At 47.2% G+C, this 15,335-nt stretch overlaps 1 protein-coding gene across 1 annotated transcript in view; it reads left to right on the top strand.

Annotated features, from left to right (window-relative positions):
* CTR9 (CTR9 homolog, Paf1/RNA polymerase II complex component) overlaps positions 1-15,335 on the top strand; it is a 32,436-nt gene continuing 17,101 nt past the window's right edge. Inside the window, exons 1-7 of the mRNA XM_056527948.1 lie at positions 1-158; positions 3,638-3,736; positions 7,055-7,294; positions 7,387-7,504; positions 7,588-7,677; positions 10,255-10,403; positions 10,556-10,663. Of these exons, the coding sequence (XP_056383923.1) occupies positions 114-158; positions 3,638-3,736; positions 7,055-7,294; positions 7,387-7,504; positions 7,588-7,677; positions 10,255-10,403; positions 10,556-10,663 (849 nt within the window). The 5' untranslated portion in view covers positions 1-113. The remainder of the gene's footprint in view (positions 159-3,637; positions 3,737-7,054; positions 7,295-7,386; positions 7,505-7,587; positions 7,678-10,254; positions 10,404-10,555; positions 10,664-15,335) is intronic.

A 15,335-nucleotide genomic window follows, 5' to 3' on the forward strand; every position in this document is an offset into this window, starting at 1 on the left:
ATAGGAGGCCCCGCCCTTTCCTGGTCATGTGACTCTGATGTCACAGTCTCCCCGGTCGCAGCTGCGTTGTACTTCGGATTGTGGACGGTGGGAAGAAGAGAGGAGACAGCACGATGTCCCGAGGCTCCATAGAGATCCCGCTCCGGGACACGGACGAGGTGAGACGGGGACCCCCTTATACCCAGACCCCCCCCCCCCCCCAAATATGAAAGTTATCATACATGACCCCCCCCCCCACCACTACAATGGTGTCCTCCAATAATTAACCCTATAGTGCCTGTGTGATTATATGAAGCTATAACGTGTCTGATCTGGGAGACTGTGTTATACATGGAGATACATTGTATCTGATCCGGGATGCTGTGTGATACATGGAGATACATTGTATCTGATCCGGGATGCTGTGTGATACATGGAGATACATTGTATCTGATTCGGGATGCTGTGTGATACATGGAGATACATTGTATCTGATCCGGGATGCTGTGTGATACATGGAGATACATTGTATCTGATCCGGGAGGCTGTGTGATACATGGAGATACATTGTATCTGATCCGGGAGGCTGTGTGATACATGGAGATACATTGTATCTGATCCGGGAGGCTGTGTGATACATGGAGATACATTGTATCTGATCCGGGAGGCTGTGTGATACATGGAGATACATTGTATCTGATCCGGGAGGCTGTGTGATACCTTGTGTCTTACCCAGGAGATGACATGATAGATTGTATCTGATCCGGAGACTGTGCGATACATGGATATACATTGTATCTGATCCGGAGACTGTGCGATACATGGATATACATTGTATCTGATCCGGAGACTGTGTGATACCTTATGTCGTACCCGGGAGATGATGTGATACATGGAGATACAATATATCACGTCATCTCACAGGTGAGATACAATGTATCTGATCCGGGACACTGTGTGATACATGGAGATACATTGCATCTGATCGGGGAGGCTGTGTGATACATGAACATGCACTGTATCTGATCCGGGAGACTGTGTGATACATGGACATGCATTGTATCTGATCCGGGAGACTGTGTGATACATGAACATGCACTGTATCTGATCCGGGAGACTGTGGGATACATGGACATGCACTGTATCTGATCCGGGAGGCTGTGTGATACATGGAGATGCACTGTATCTGATCCGGGAGGCTGTGTGATACATGGAGATGCATTGTATCTGATCCGGGAGGCTGTGTGATACAAGGAGATGCATTGTATCTGATCCGGGAGGCTGTGTGATACAAGGAGATGCGCTGTATCTGATCCGGGAGGCTGTGTGATACATGGAGATGCGCTGTATCTGATCCGGGAGGCTGTGTGATACATGGAGATGCGCTGTATCTGATCCGGGAGGCTGTGTGATACATGGAGATGCGCTGTATCTGATCCGGGGGGCTGTGTGATACATGGAGATGCGCTGTATCTGATCCGGGGGGCTGTGTGATACATGGAGATGCGCTGTATCTGATCCGGGGGGCTGTGTGATACATGGAGATGCGCTGTATCTGATCCGGGGGGCTGTGTGATACATGGAGATGCGCTGTATCTGATCAGGGGGGCTCTGTGATACATGGAGATGCGCTGTATCTGATCCGGGAGGCTGTGTGATACATGGAGATACATTGTATCTGATCCGGGAGGCTGTGTGATACATGGAGATACATTGTATCTGATCCGGGAGGCTGTGTGATACCTTGTGTCTTACCCAGGAGATGACATGATAGATTGTATCTGATCCGGAGACTGTGCGATACATGGATATACATTGTATCTGATCCGGAGACTGTGCGATACATGGATATACATTGTATCTGATCCGGAGACTGTGTGATACCTTATGTCGTACCCGGGAGATGATGTGATACATGGAGATACAATATATCACGTCATCTCACAGGTGAGATACAATGTATCTGATCCGGGACACTGTGTGATACATGGAGATACATTGCATCTGATCGGGGAGGCTGTGTGATACATGAACATGCACTGTATCTGATCCGGGAGACTGTGTGATACATGGACATGCATTGTATCTGATCCGGGAGACTGTGTGATACATGAACATGCACTGTATCTGATCCGGGAGACTGTGGGATACATGGACATGCACTGTATCTGATCCGGGAGGCTGTGTGATACATGGAGATGCACTGTATCTGATCCGGGAGGCTGTGTGATACATGGAGATGCATTGTATCTGATCCGGGAGGCTGTGTGATACAAGGAGATGCATTGTATCTGATCCGGGAGGCTGTGTGATACAAGGAGATGCGCTGTATCTGATCCGGGAGGCTGTGTGATACATGGAGATGCGCTGTATCTGATCCGGGAGGCTGTGTGATACATGGAGATGCGCTGTATCTGATCCGGGAGGCTGTGTGATACATGGAGATGCGCTGTATCTGATCCGGGGGGCTGTGTGATACATGGAGATGCGCTGTATCTGATCCGGGGGGCTGTGTGATACATGGAGATGCGCTGTATCTGATCCGGGGGGCTGTGTGATACATGGAGATGCGCTGTATCTGATCCGGGGGGCTGTGTGATACATGGAGATGCGCTGTATCTGATCAGGGGGGCTCTGTGATACATGGAGATGCGCTGTATCTGATCCGGGAGGCTGTGTGATACATGGAGATGCGCTGTATCTGATCCGGGAGACTTTGTGATACATGGAGATGCGCTGTATCTGATCCGGGGGGCTGTGTTATACATGGAGATGCGCTGTATCTGATCCGGGAGACTTTGTGATACATGGAGATGCGCTGTATCTGATCCGGCGGGCTGTGTGATACATGGAGATGCGCTGTATCTGATCCGGCGGGCTGTGTGATACATGGAGATGCGCTGTATCTGATCCGGCGGGCTGTGTGATACATGGAGATGCGCTGTATCTGATCCGGGGGGGCTGTGTGATACATGGAGATGCGCTGTATCTGATCCGGGGGGGCTGTGTGATACATGGAGATGCGCTGTATCTGATCCGGGGGGCTGTGTGATACATGGAGATGCGCTGTATCTGATCCGGGGGGCTGTGTGATACATGGAGATGCGCTGTATCTGATCCGGGGGGCTGTGTGATACATGGAGATGCGCTGTATCTGATCCGGGGGGCTGTGTGATACATGGAGATGCGCTGTATCTGATCCGGGGGGCTGTGTGATACATGGAGATGCGCTGTATCTGATCCGGGGGGCTGTGTGATACATGGAGATGCGCTGTATCTGATCCGGGGGCTGTGTGATACATGGAGATACATTGGGGGAGATTCATAAAAACCCGTCCAGATTAAAAGTTGCTGAGTTGCCCATAGCAACCAATCAGATCGCTTCTTTCATAGGACTTTTCAGAAATGAAAGAAGCGATCTGATTGGTTGCTAGGGGCAACTCAGCAACTCTTCCTCTACAGGTTTTTTTTTTTTTTATAGATTCCCCCATTTTTATTTGCTCCCCCATATGTGTATATTGTCCCCTATGTACCTGTGCCGTAATACATGTATGATCCCAGTGCACTCCGCGAATACCCTACCATGCGCTGGCGCTGATCCTCGGGGGAGGGACTTTCTTCAATCTTGGCATCTTACTTTTTATTTTTTCCTCTACAGGTCATCGAGCTCGACTTCGACCAGTTACCGGAGGGGGATGAGGTGATCAGTATCCTGAAGCAGGAGCACACGCAGCTGCACATATGGATCGCCTTAGCGGTAAGTCCCCAGCATCGGCTACTTATTTGTGGAAAACTACAACTCCCAGCATGCTCGGACAGCCGTTGGCTGTCCGAGCATGCTGGGAGTTGTAGTTTTGCAACAGCTGGAGGCACACTGTTTAGGAAACACAGTATAGAGGGATAAAAAAAATACAACTTTTGGCAGGTCAACAAGTTTTGATCGCACCTGGTTTCACTTCCCACCTGTCAATCAAATCCGACCTTTTCCCTGTATAAGTCTGGGCAGCAAAAAGGTCGGATCTGGAGGAGAGTTGAGCACAATGTCGCGCACTTCTCCAGCTTAAATCTCACAATCGCCAAGGTTGTTTTGACTTATCAGGGCAACATGTAAATTATTATTCGTTTTTTTTAAACTTTTGTCGGTCGGGGTCTGGGTTTCAAGACTTAAGTGAGCGCGTGACTCCGCAAGCTTTATGAAGGAGCTGAGGCATCAGTAGGCTCTTCCATGCCATCTGTGCCTGGTATTACATTATTTTATTTTTATTTATTATTATTATTTTATTTATTTTATTTTAATATTAATTCTATATCATAATTTTCTTAAAATAATATAATAATCATCATTTTATTACTATTATATATTTATGATAATATTAATAATATATAGATTAATATATTATCATCAGTATTATTATTGTTGTTGTTAGAATTATTATAATAAAATAATACAAATATTAAAATAGTAATAAAATATTAGTAATAATTATTATTGATATTATTATTATTACTTTTTATTAATATAATTTTTTATTATAATTATAATATAAAAATAACAATAATAACATAAGATTGATGATGATAATACAATAATCTTGATAATGTTGTTATCATTTTAATAATAAACATCATAATTTGAGGGCAGAGGGAAGGAAACAGTAGGTGAGGGGGGGGCAGCTGGTCATCTGAGTGGTAAGTGGTAAAGTGACCATTAATGGGGCAGTTGAAGGTCGTAGCCTTGTGAGAATAGAGGGGTGCTCAGGTTGCTTTTGAAGGTCTTGATGGTGAGTGAGAGCCGGATGGGCTGGGGTAGTGAGTTCCAGTGTATGGGAGGAGCTTGGGCGAAGGTTATGTGAAGTGCGCACGAGGGGGGGCATATAGGTGGAGGTCTCAAGATGATCGGAGATTACGTGAGGGGTGGTAGATCAGAGATGTAATGGGGGAGGGGGGGGCGTAGAGACAGGTTGTGGACGCCCTTGAATGTTGTGGTGCACAGTTTAAACTGAATACATTGGGCAATGGGTAGACAGTGAAGGGATCGGCGGAGGGGAGAGGAGGATTAGTCAGGCAGCAGAGTTAAGGATGTATTGGAGGGAAGCAATATTGTTTTTCTTGGAAGGCTGCAGAGGGGGATGTTGCAGTGGCCCAAGCGGGAGATAATGAGGACATGTACCAGTCGTTCAGTTGAGTCAAAGTTGAGGAATGAGCTGATTCGAGAGATGTGGTAAGGGTCTAGATGGGTGATTTGAAAGACAGCACCTAGTCGACTGTGACCCCCAAGGCAGTGGACTTATGGGGCTGGGGAGAGAGTAGAGCCAGTGACTGTGCCGCCATCTCTCTCTCCCCCTATATATGTGCCGCCGTCTCTCCCCCTATATATGTGCCGCCGTCTCTCCCCCTATATATGTGCCGCCGTCTCTCCCCCTATATATGTGCCGCCGTCTCTCTCCCCCTATATATATGTGCCGCCATCGCTCTCTCTCCCCCTATATATGTGCTGCCATCTCTCTCTCTCCCTATATATGTGCTGCCATCTCTCTCCCTATATATGTGCTGCCATCTCTCTCTCCCCCTATATATGTGCTGCCATCTCTCTCCCCCCCTATATATGTGCTGCCATCTCTCTCCCCCCCTATATATGTGCTGCCATCTCTCTCTCCCCCTATATATGTGCTGCCATCTCTCTCCCCCTATATATGTGCTGCCATCTCTCTCCCCCTATATATGTGCTGCCATCTCTCTCTCCCTATATATGTGCTGCCATCTCTCTCCCTATATATGTGCTGCCATCTCTCTCTCCACCTATATATGTGCTGCCATCTCTCTCCCCCCCTATATATGTGCTGCCATCTCTCTCTCCCCCTATATATGTGCTGCCATCTCTCTCCCCCTATATATGTGCTGCCATCTCTCTCCCCCTATATATGTGCCGCCATCTCTCTCTCCCTATATATGTGCCGCCATCGCTCTCTCCCTATATATGTGCCGCCATCGCTCTCTCCCTATATATGTGCCGCCATCGCTCTCTCCCTATATATGTGCCGCCATCGCTCTCTCCCTATATATGTGCCGCCATCGCTCTCTCCCTATATATGTGCCGCCATTGCGCTCTCCCTATATATGTGCCGCCATCGCGCTCTCTCTCCCTATATATGTGCCGCCATCGCTCTCTCTCTCCCTATATATGTGCTGCCATCTCTCTCTCTCCCTATATATATATGTGCTGCCATCTCTCTATATATGTGCTGCCATCTCTCTCCCTATATATGTGCTGCCATCTCTCTCCCTATATATGTGCTGCCATCTCTCTCTCCCCCTAAATATGTGCTGCCATCTCTCTCTCCCCCTATATATGCCGCCATTGCTCTCTCTCCCCCTATATATGCCGCCGTTGTTGCTCTCTCTCCCCCTATATATGTGCCGTTGTTGCTCTCTCTCCCCCCTATATATGTGCTGCCGTTGCTCTCTCTCCCCCCTATATATGTGCTGCCGTTGCTCTCTCTCCCCCCTATATATGTGCTGCCGTTGCTCTCTCTCCCCCCTATATATGTGCTGCCGTTGCTCTCTCTCCCCCTATATATGTGCTGCCGTTGCTCTCTCTCCCCCCTATATATGTGCTGCCGTTGCTCTCTCTCCCCCCTATATATGTGCTGCCGTTGCTCTCTCTCCCCCCTATATATGTGCTGCCGTTGCTCTCTCTCCCCCCTATATATGTGCTGCCGTTGCTCTCTCTCCCCCCTATATATGTGCTGCCGTTGCTCTCTCTCCCCCTATATATGTGCCGCCATCTCTTTCCCCCCTATATATGTGCCGTCATCTCTCTCTCTCCCCCTAATATATGTGCCGCCATCTTTCTCTCTCCCCCGAATATATGTGCCGCCGTTGCTCTCTCTCCCCCCTATATATGTGCCGCCATATCTCTCTCCCCCTATATATGTGCCGCCATCTCTCTCTCCCCCTATATATGTGCCGCCATCTCGCTCTCCCCCTATATATGTGCCGCCATCGCTCTCCCCCTATTTATGTGCTGCCATCTCTCTTTCTCTCTATTTATGTGCTGCCATCTCGCTCTCTCCAGCTGGAGTATTACAAACAGGGGAAGACAGAAGATTTTGTGAAGCTGCTGGAGGCGGCTCGGATAGATGGCAACCTGGACTACCGGGACCACGAGAAGGACCAGATGACCTGCCTTGACACCCTGGCCGCTTACTATGTGCAGCAGGCCCGGAAAGAGAAGAACAAGGACAGCAAGAAGGAGCTGATCACCCAGGCCACCCTGCTCTACACTATGGCCGACAAGATCATCATGTACGACCAGGTGAGTAGAGCGTGCGTGTGCCGGCCCGGTCATGGAGTCAGCGCGGCCTGGTGGGGGTAGAGTCTCCATTCTCTTGTTTTTGTTTTCTCCAGAACCACTTGCTGGGCCGAGCCTGCTTCTGCCTGCTGGAGGGAGACAAGATGGATCAGGCCGACGCACAGTTTCACTTTGTTCTCAACCAGTCGCCCAATAACATTCCTGCTTTGCTCGGTGAGTTTCGTAACTGCGGCCATGTTGTATTTCCTTTACAAAGGTTAATCGCACAGTCTCGTGATTTATTATTCATCTTGCAGGGAAGGCTTGTATCTCCTTCAACAAGAAGGATTACAGAGGAGCCCTGGCCTATTATAAGAAGGCTCTGAGGACCAACCCCGGCTGCCCAGGTAAGATCTGTCCCTGGAGAGACCTGAGGGGGCGGCGTAGAGGGGATCTGATGTGTACGGGAGGGGGCGGCCTAGAAGGGATCTGATGTGTACAGGAGGGGGCGGCCTAGACCGGGATCTGATGTGTACAGGAGGGGGCGGCCTAGAAGGGATCTGATGTGTACAGGAGGGGGCGGCGTAGAAGGGATCTGATGTGTACAGGAGGGGGCGTCCTAGGAGGGATCTGATGTGTACGGGAGGGGGCGGCCTAGGAGGGATCTGATGTGTACGGGAGGGGGCGGCCTAGGAGGGATCTGATGTGTACGGGAGGGGGCGGCCTAGAAGGGATCTGATGTGTACAGGAGGGGGCGGCCTAGACCGGGATCTGATGTGTACAGGAGGGCGGCGGCCTAGAAGGGATCTGATGTGTACAGGAGGGGGCAGCCTAGAGGGGATCTGATGTGTACAGGAGGGGGCAGCCTAGAGGGGATCTGATGTGTACAGGAGGGGGGCGGCCTAGAGGGGATCTGATGTGTACAGGAGGGGGGCGGCCTAGAAGGGATCTGATGTGTACAGGAGGGGGCAGCCTAGACCGGGATCTGATGTGTACAGGAGGGGGCAGCCTAGACCGGGATCTGATGTGTACAGGAAGGGGCGGCCTAGAAGGGATCTGATGTGTAGAGGAGGGGGCGGCCTAGAGGGGATCTGATGTGTACAGGAGGGGGCGGCCTAGAAGGGATCTGATGTGTACAGGAGGGGGCGGCCTAGAGGGGATCTGATGTGTACAGGAGGGGGCAGCCTAGAGGGGATCTGATGTGTACAGGAGGGGGCAGCCTAGAGGGGATCTGATGTGTACAGGAGGGGGCGGCCTAGAAGGGATCTGATGTGTACAGGAGGGGGCGGCCTAGACCGGGATCTGATGTGTACAGGAGGGGGCAGCCTAGAGGGGATCTGATGTGTACAGGAGGGGGCAGCCTAGAGGGGATCTGATGTGTACAGGAGTGGGCGGCCTAGAAGGGATCTGATGTGTACAGGAGGGGGCGGCGTAGAAGGGATCTGATGTGTACGGGAGGGGGCGGCGTAGAAGGGATCTGATGTGTACAGGAGGGGGCGGCCTATAAGGGATCTGATGTGTACAGGAGGGGGCGGGGTAGAGGGGATCTGATGTGTACAGGAGGGGGCAGCCTAGAGGGGATCTGATGTGTACAGGAGGGGGCGGCCTAGAAGGGATCTGATGTGTACAGGAGGGGGCGGCGTAGAAGGGATCTGATGTGTACAGGAGGGGGCGGCGTAGAAGGGATCTGATGTGTACAGGAGGGGGCGGCCTATAAGGGATCTGATGTGTACAGGAGGGGGCGGGGTAGAGGGGATCTGATGTGTACAGGAGGGGGCGGGGTAGAGGGGATCTGATGTGTACAGGAGGGGGTGGGGTAGAGGGGATCTGATGTGTACAGGAGGGGGCGGCCTAGAAGGGATCTGATGTGTACAGGAGGGGGCGGCCTAGAAGGGATCTGATGTGTACAGGAGGGGGCGGGGTAGAGGGGATCTGATGTGTACAGGAGGGGGCGGCCTAGAAGGGATCTGATGTGTACAGGAGGGGGCGGCCTAGGAGGGATCTGATGTGTACAGGAGGGGGCGGCCTAGGAGGGATCTGATGTGTACAGGAGGGGGCGGCCTAGGAGGGATCTGATGTGTACAGGAGGGGGCGGCCTAGGAGGGATCTGATGTGTACAGGAGGGGGCGGCCTAGGAGGGATCTGATGTGTACAGGAGGGGGCGTCCTAGGAGGGATCTGATGTGTACAGGAAGGGGCAGCCTAGAGGGGATCTGATGTGTTCAGGAGGGGGCGGCGTAGAAGGGATCTGATGTGTACAGGAGGGGGCGGCGTAGAAGGGATCTGATGTGTACAGGAGGGGGCGGCGTAGAAGGGATCTGATGTGTACAGGAGGGGGCGGCCTAGGAGGGATCTGATGTGTACAGGAGGGGGCGGCCTAGGAGGGATCTGATGTGTACGGGAGGGGGCGGCCTAGGAGGGATCTGATGTGTACGGGAGGGGGCGGCCTAGGAGGGATCTGATGTGTACGGGAGGGGGCGGCCTAGAGGGGATCTGATGTGTACGGGAGGGGGCGGCCTAGAGGGGATCTGATGTGTACGGGAGGGGGCGGCCTAGAGGGGAACTGATGTGTACGGGAGGGGGCGGCCTAGAGGGGAACTGATGTGTACGGGAGGGGGCGGCCTAGAGGGGATCTGATGTGTACGGGAGGGGGCGGCCTAGAGGGGAACTGATGTGTACGGGAGGGGGCGGCCTAGAGGGGAACTGATGTGTACAGGAGGGGGCGGCCTAGGGGGGATCTGATGTGTACAGGAGGGGCGGCCTAGAGGGGATCTGATGTGTACAGGAGGGGTTGGCCTAGGAGGGATCTGATGTGTACAGGAGGGGGCGGCCTAGAAGGGATCTGATGTGTACGGGAGGGGGCGGCCTAGAGGGGATCTGATGTGTACAGGAGGGGGCGGCCTAGACGGGATCTGATGTGGTGGTGCTCAGTCTGTTCACCCTGCGTTGCGTCCTGTATTTCTCATCTGTGTTTCGTTCCCACAGCCGGGGTCCGGTTAGGGATGGGTCACTGTTTTGTGAAGCTCAACAAGCTGGATAAAGCTCGCTTGGCCTTCGGACGTGCGCTGGACCTGAACCCCAAATGTGTCGGGGCCCTGGTGGGTTTGGCTGTTCTGGAACTCAACAACAAGGAGGTGAGTGTCTTCCACGCCCCCAGCATAGCATGGCGACATATCTGTCAGGTGCTGGGGAAGCTGGGTGACTTTAGCGGCCATTCTGGAATATAACTTTATTTTCCCCTCCTTCATATGCAGGACAATAACAAATATCCTGCTTATCTTTACAGGCGGATTCCATCAAAAATGGGGTCCAGCTCCTGTCCAAAGCCTACACCATCGACCCCAGCAACCCCATGGTGCTCAATCACCTGGCCAATCACTTCTTCTTCAAGAAGGTGAGAAGGATCCATTGTGTTATCTGTAGTGTATCTTATCTATCGCTCTCTGTTATCAGCCGGCTGGAGGCTGACTAGTGAACAGTGGTAGAAAGTATGAAGACCCCCTGTACCCCATGATCGTTACTTTGTGATATGTCTCTCCTGCTGAGACATTACATTATATGTGATATCATCCTCTTATAACGCTCCAGTACTGATATAATCTCTATATATTACATCATATGTGATATCAGCCGCTCCTCTTATAACGCTCCAGTACTGATATAACCTCTATATATTACATCATATGTGATATCAGCCACTCCTCTTATAACGCCCCAGTACTGATATAATCTCTATATATTACATCATATGTGATGATATCAGCCGCTCCTCTTATAACGCTCCAGTACTGATATAACCTCTATATATTACATCATATGTGATATCAGCCGCTCCTCTTATAACGCTCCAGTACTGATATAATCTCTATATATTACATCATATGTGATGATATCAGCCGCTCCTCTTATATCGCTCCAGTACTGATATAATCTCTATATATTACATCATATGTGATGATATCAGCCGCTCCTCTTATATCGCTCCAGTACTGATATAACCTCTATATATTACATCATATGTGACTGATATCAGCCGCTCCTCTTATAACGCTCCAGTACTGATATATATCTCTATATATTACATCATATGTGATATCAGCCGCTCCTCTTATAACGCTCCAGTACTGATATAATCTCTATATATTACATCATATGTGACTGATATCAGCCGCTCCTCTTATAACGCTCCAGTACTGATATAACCTCTATATATTACATCATATGTGATATCAGCCGCTCCTCTTATATCGCTCCAGTACTGATATAATCTCTATATATTACATCATATGTGACTGATATCAGCCGCTCCTCTTATATCGCTCCAGTACTGATATAACCTCTATATATTACATCATATGTGATATCAGCCACTCCTCTTATAACGCCCCAGTACTGATATAATCTCTATATATTACATCATATGTGATGATATCAGCCGCTCCTCATATAACGCTCCAGTACTGATATAACCTCTATATATTACATCATATGTGATATCAGCCGCTCCTCTTATAACGCTCCAGTACTGATATAATCTCTATATATTACATCATATGTGATATCAGCCGCTCCTCTTATAACGCTCCAGTACTGATATAACCTCTATATATTACATCATATGTGATGATATCAGCCGCTCCTCTTATAACGCTCCAGTACTGATATAACCTCTATATATTACATCATATGTGATATCAGCCGCTCCTCTTATAACGCTCCAGTACTGATATAACCTCTATATATTACATCATATGTGATATCAGCCGCTCCTCTTATAACGCTCCAGTACTGATATAACCTCTATATATTACATCATATGTGATGATATCAGCCGCTCCTCTTATAACGCTCCAGTACTGATATAACCTCTATATATTACATCATATGTGATATCGGCGCCTCCTCTTATAACGCTCCAGTACTGAAATAATCTATATATTACATCATATGTGATATCAGCCGCTCCTCTTATAACACTCCAGTACTGATATCATCACATATGATGTAATATATAGAGGTTATATCAGTACTGGAGCGTTATAAGAGGAGCGGCTGATATCATCACATATGATGTAATATATAGAGATTATATCAGTACTGAAGCGTTATAAGAGGAGCGGCTGATATCAGTCACATATGATGTAATATATAGAGGTTATATCAGTACTGGAGCGTTATAAGAGGAGCGGCTGATATCATCACATATGATGTAATATATAGAGATTATATCAGTACTGGAGCGTTATAAGAGGAGCGGCTGATATCACATATGATGTAATATATAGATTATATCAGTACTGGAGCGTTATAAGAGGAGCGGCTGATATCATCACATATGATGTAATATATAGAGGTTATATCAGCCGCTCCTCTTATAACGCTCCAGTACTGATATAACCTCTATATATTACATCATATGTGACTGATATCAGCCGCTCCTCTTATAACGCTACAGTACTGATATCATCACATATGATGTAATATATAGAGGTTATATCAGTACTGGAGCGTTATAAGAGGAGCGGCTGATATCATCACATATGATGTAATATATAGAGATTATATCAGTACTGAAGCGTTATAAGAGGAGCGGCTGATATCAGTCACATATGATGTAATATATAGAGGTTATATCAGTACTGGAGCGTTATAAGAGGAGCGGCTGATATCATCACATATGATGTAATATATAGAGGTTATATCAGCCGCTCCTCTTATAACGCTCCAGTACTGATATAACCTCTATATATTACATCATATGTGACTGATATCAGCCGCTCCTCTTATAACGCTTCAGTACTGATATAATCTCTATATATTACATCATATGTGATGATATCAGCCGCTCCTCTTATAACGCTCCAGTACTGATATAACCTCTATATATTACATCATATGTGATATCGGCCGCTCCTCTTATAACGCTCCAGTACTGATATAATCTATATATTACATCATATGTGATATCAGCCGCTCCTCTTATAACGCTCCAGTACTGATATAACCTCTATATATTACATCATATGTGATGATATCAGCCGCTCCTCTTATAACGCTCCAGTACTGATATCATCACATATGATGTAATATATAGAGGTTATATCAGTACTGGAGCGTTATAAGAGGAGCGGCTGATATCATCACATATGATGTAATATATAGAGATTATATCAGTACTGAAGCGTTATAAGAGGAGCGGCTGATATCAGTCACATATGATGTAATATATAGAGGTTATATCAGTACTGGAGCGTTATAAGAGGAGCGGCTGATATCATCACATATGATGTAATATATAGAGGTTATATCAGCCGCTCCTCTTATAACGCTCCAGTACTGATATAACCTCTATATATTACATCATATGTGACTGATATCAGCCGCTCCTCTTATAACGCTTCAGTACTGATATAATCTCTATATATTACATCATATGTGATGATATCAGCCGCTCCTCTTATAACGCTCCAGTACTGATATCATCACATATGATGTAATATATAGAGGTTATATCAGTACTGGAGCGTTATAAGAGGAGCGGCTGATATCATCACATATGATGTAATATATAGAGATTATATCAGTACTGAAGCGTTATAAGAGGAGCGGCTGATATCAGTCACATATGATGTAATATATAGAGGTTATATCAGTACTGGAGCGTTATAAGAGGAGCGGCTGATATCATCACATATGATGTAATATATAGAGATTATATCAGTACTGGAGCGTTATAAGAGGAGCGGCTGATATCATCACATATGATGTAATATATAGAGGTTATATCAGCCGCTCTCTTTATAACGCTCCAGTACTGATATAACCTCTATATATTACATCATATGTGACTGATATCAGCCGCTCCTCTTATAACGCTCCAGTACTGATATAACCTCTATATATTACATCATATGTGATGATATCAGCCGCTCCTCTTATAACGCCCCAGTACTGACATAATCTCTATATATTACATCATATGTGATGATATCAGCCGCTCCTCTTATAACGCTCCAGTACTGATATAACCTCTATATATTACATCATATGTGATGATATCAGCCGCTCCTCTTATAACGCTCCAGTACTGATATAACCTCTATATATCACATCATATGTAATATCAGCCGCTCCTCTTATAACGCTCCAGTACTGATATAATCTCTATATATTACATCATATGTGATATCAGCCGCTCCTCTTATAACACTCCAGTACTGATATAACCTCTATATATTACATCATATGTGATATCAGCCACTCCTCTTATAACGCTCCAGTACTGATATAATCTCTATATATTACATCATATGTGATGATATCAGCCGCTCCTCTTATAACACTCCAGTACTGATATAATCTCTATATATTACATCATATGTGATGATATCAGCCGCTCCTCTTATAACGCTCCAGTACTGATATAACCTCTATATATTACATCATATGTGATGATATCAGCCGCTCCTCTTATAACGCTCCAGTACTGATATAATCTCTATATATTACATCATATGTGATATCAGCCGCTCCTCTTATAACGCTCCAGTACTGATATAACCTCTATATATTACATCATATGTGATGATATCAGCCGCTCCTCTTATAACGCTCCAGTACTGATATAACCTCTATATATTACATCATATGTGATATCAGCCGCTCCTCTTATAACGCTCCAGTACTGATATAACCTCTATATATTACATCATATGTGATATCGGCCGCTCCTCTTATAACGCTCCAGTACTGAAATAATCTATATATTACATCATATGTGATATCAGGCCGCTCCTCTTATAACGCTCCAGTACTGATATAACCTCTATATATTACATCATATGTGATGATATCAGCCGCTCCTCTTATAACGCTCCAGTACTGATATCATCACATATGATGTAATATATAGAGGTTATATCAGTACTGGAGCGTTATAAGAGGAGCTGCTGATATCATCACATATGATGTAATATATAGAGATTATATCAGTACTGAAGCGTTATAAGAGGAGCGGCTGATATCAGTCACATATGATGTAATATATAGAGGTTATATCAGTACTG

Source organism: Hyla sarda, chromosome 6, assembly GCF_029499605.1.
Source record: "Hyla sarda isolate aHylSar1 chromosome 6, aHylSar1.hap1, whole genome shotgun sequence".
Lineage (NCBI taxonomy): Eukaryota > Metazoa > Chordata > Amphibia > Anura > Hylidae > Hyla > Hyla sarda.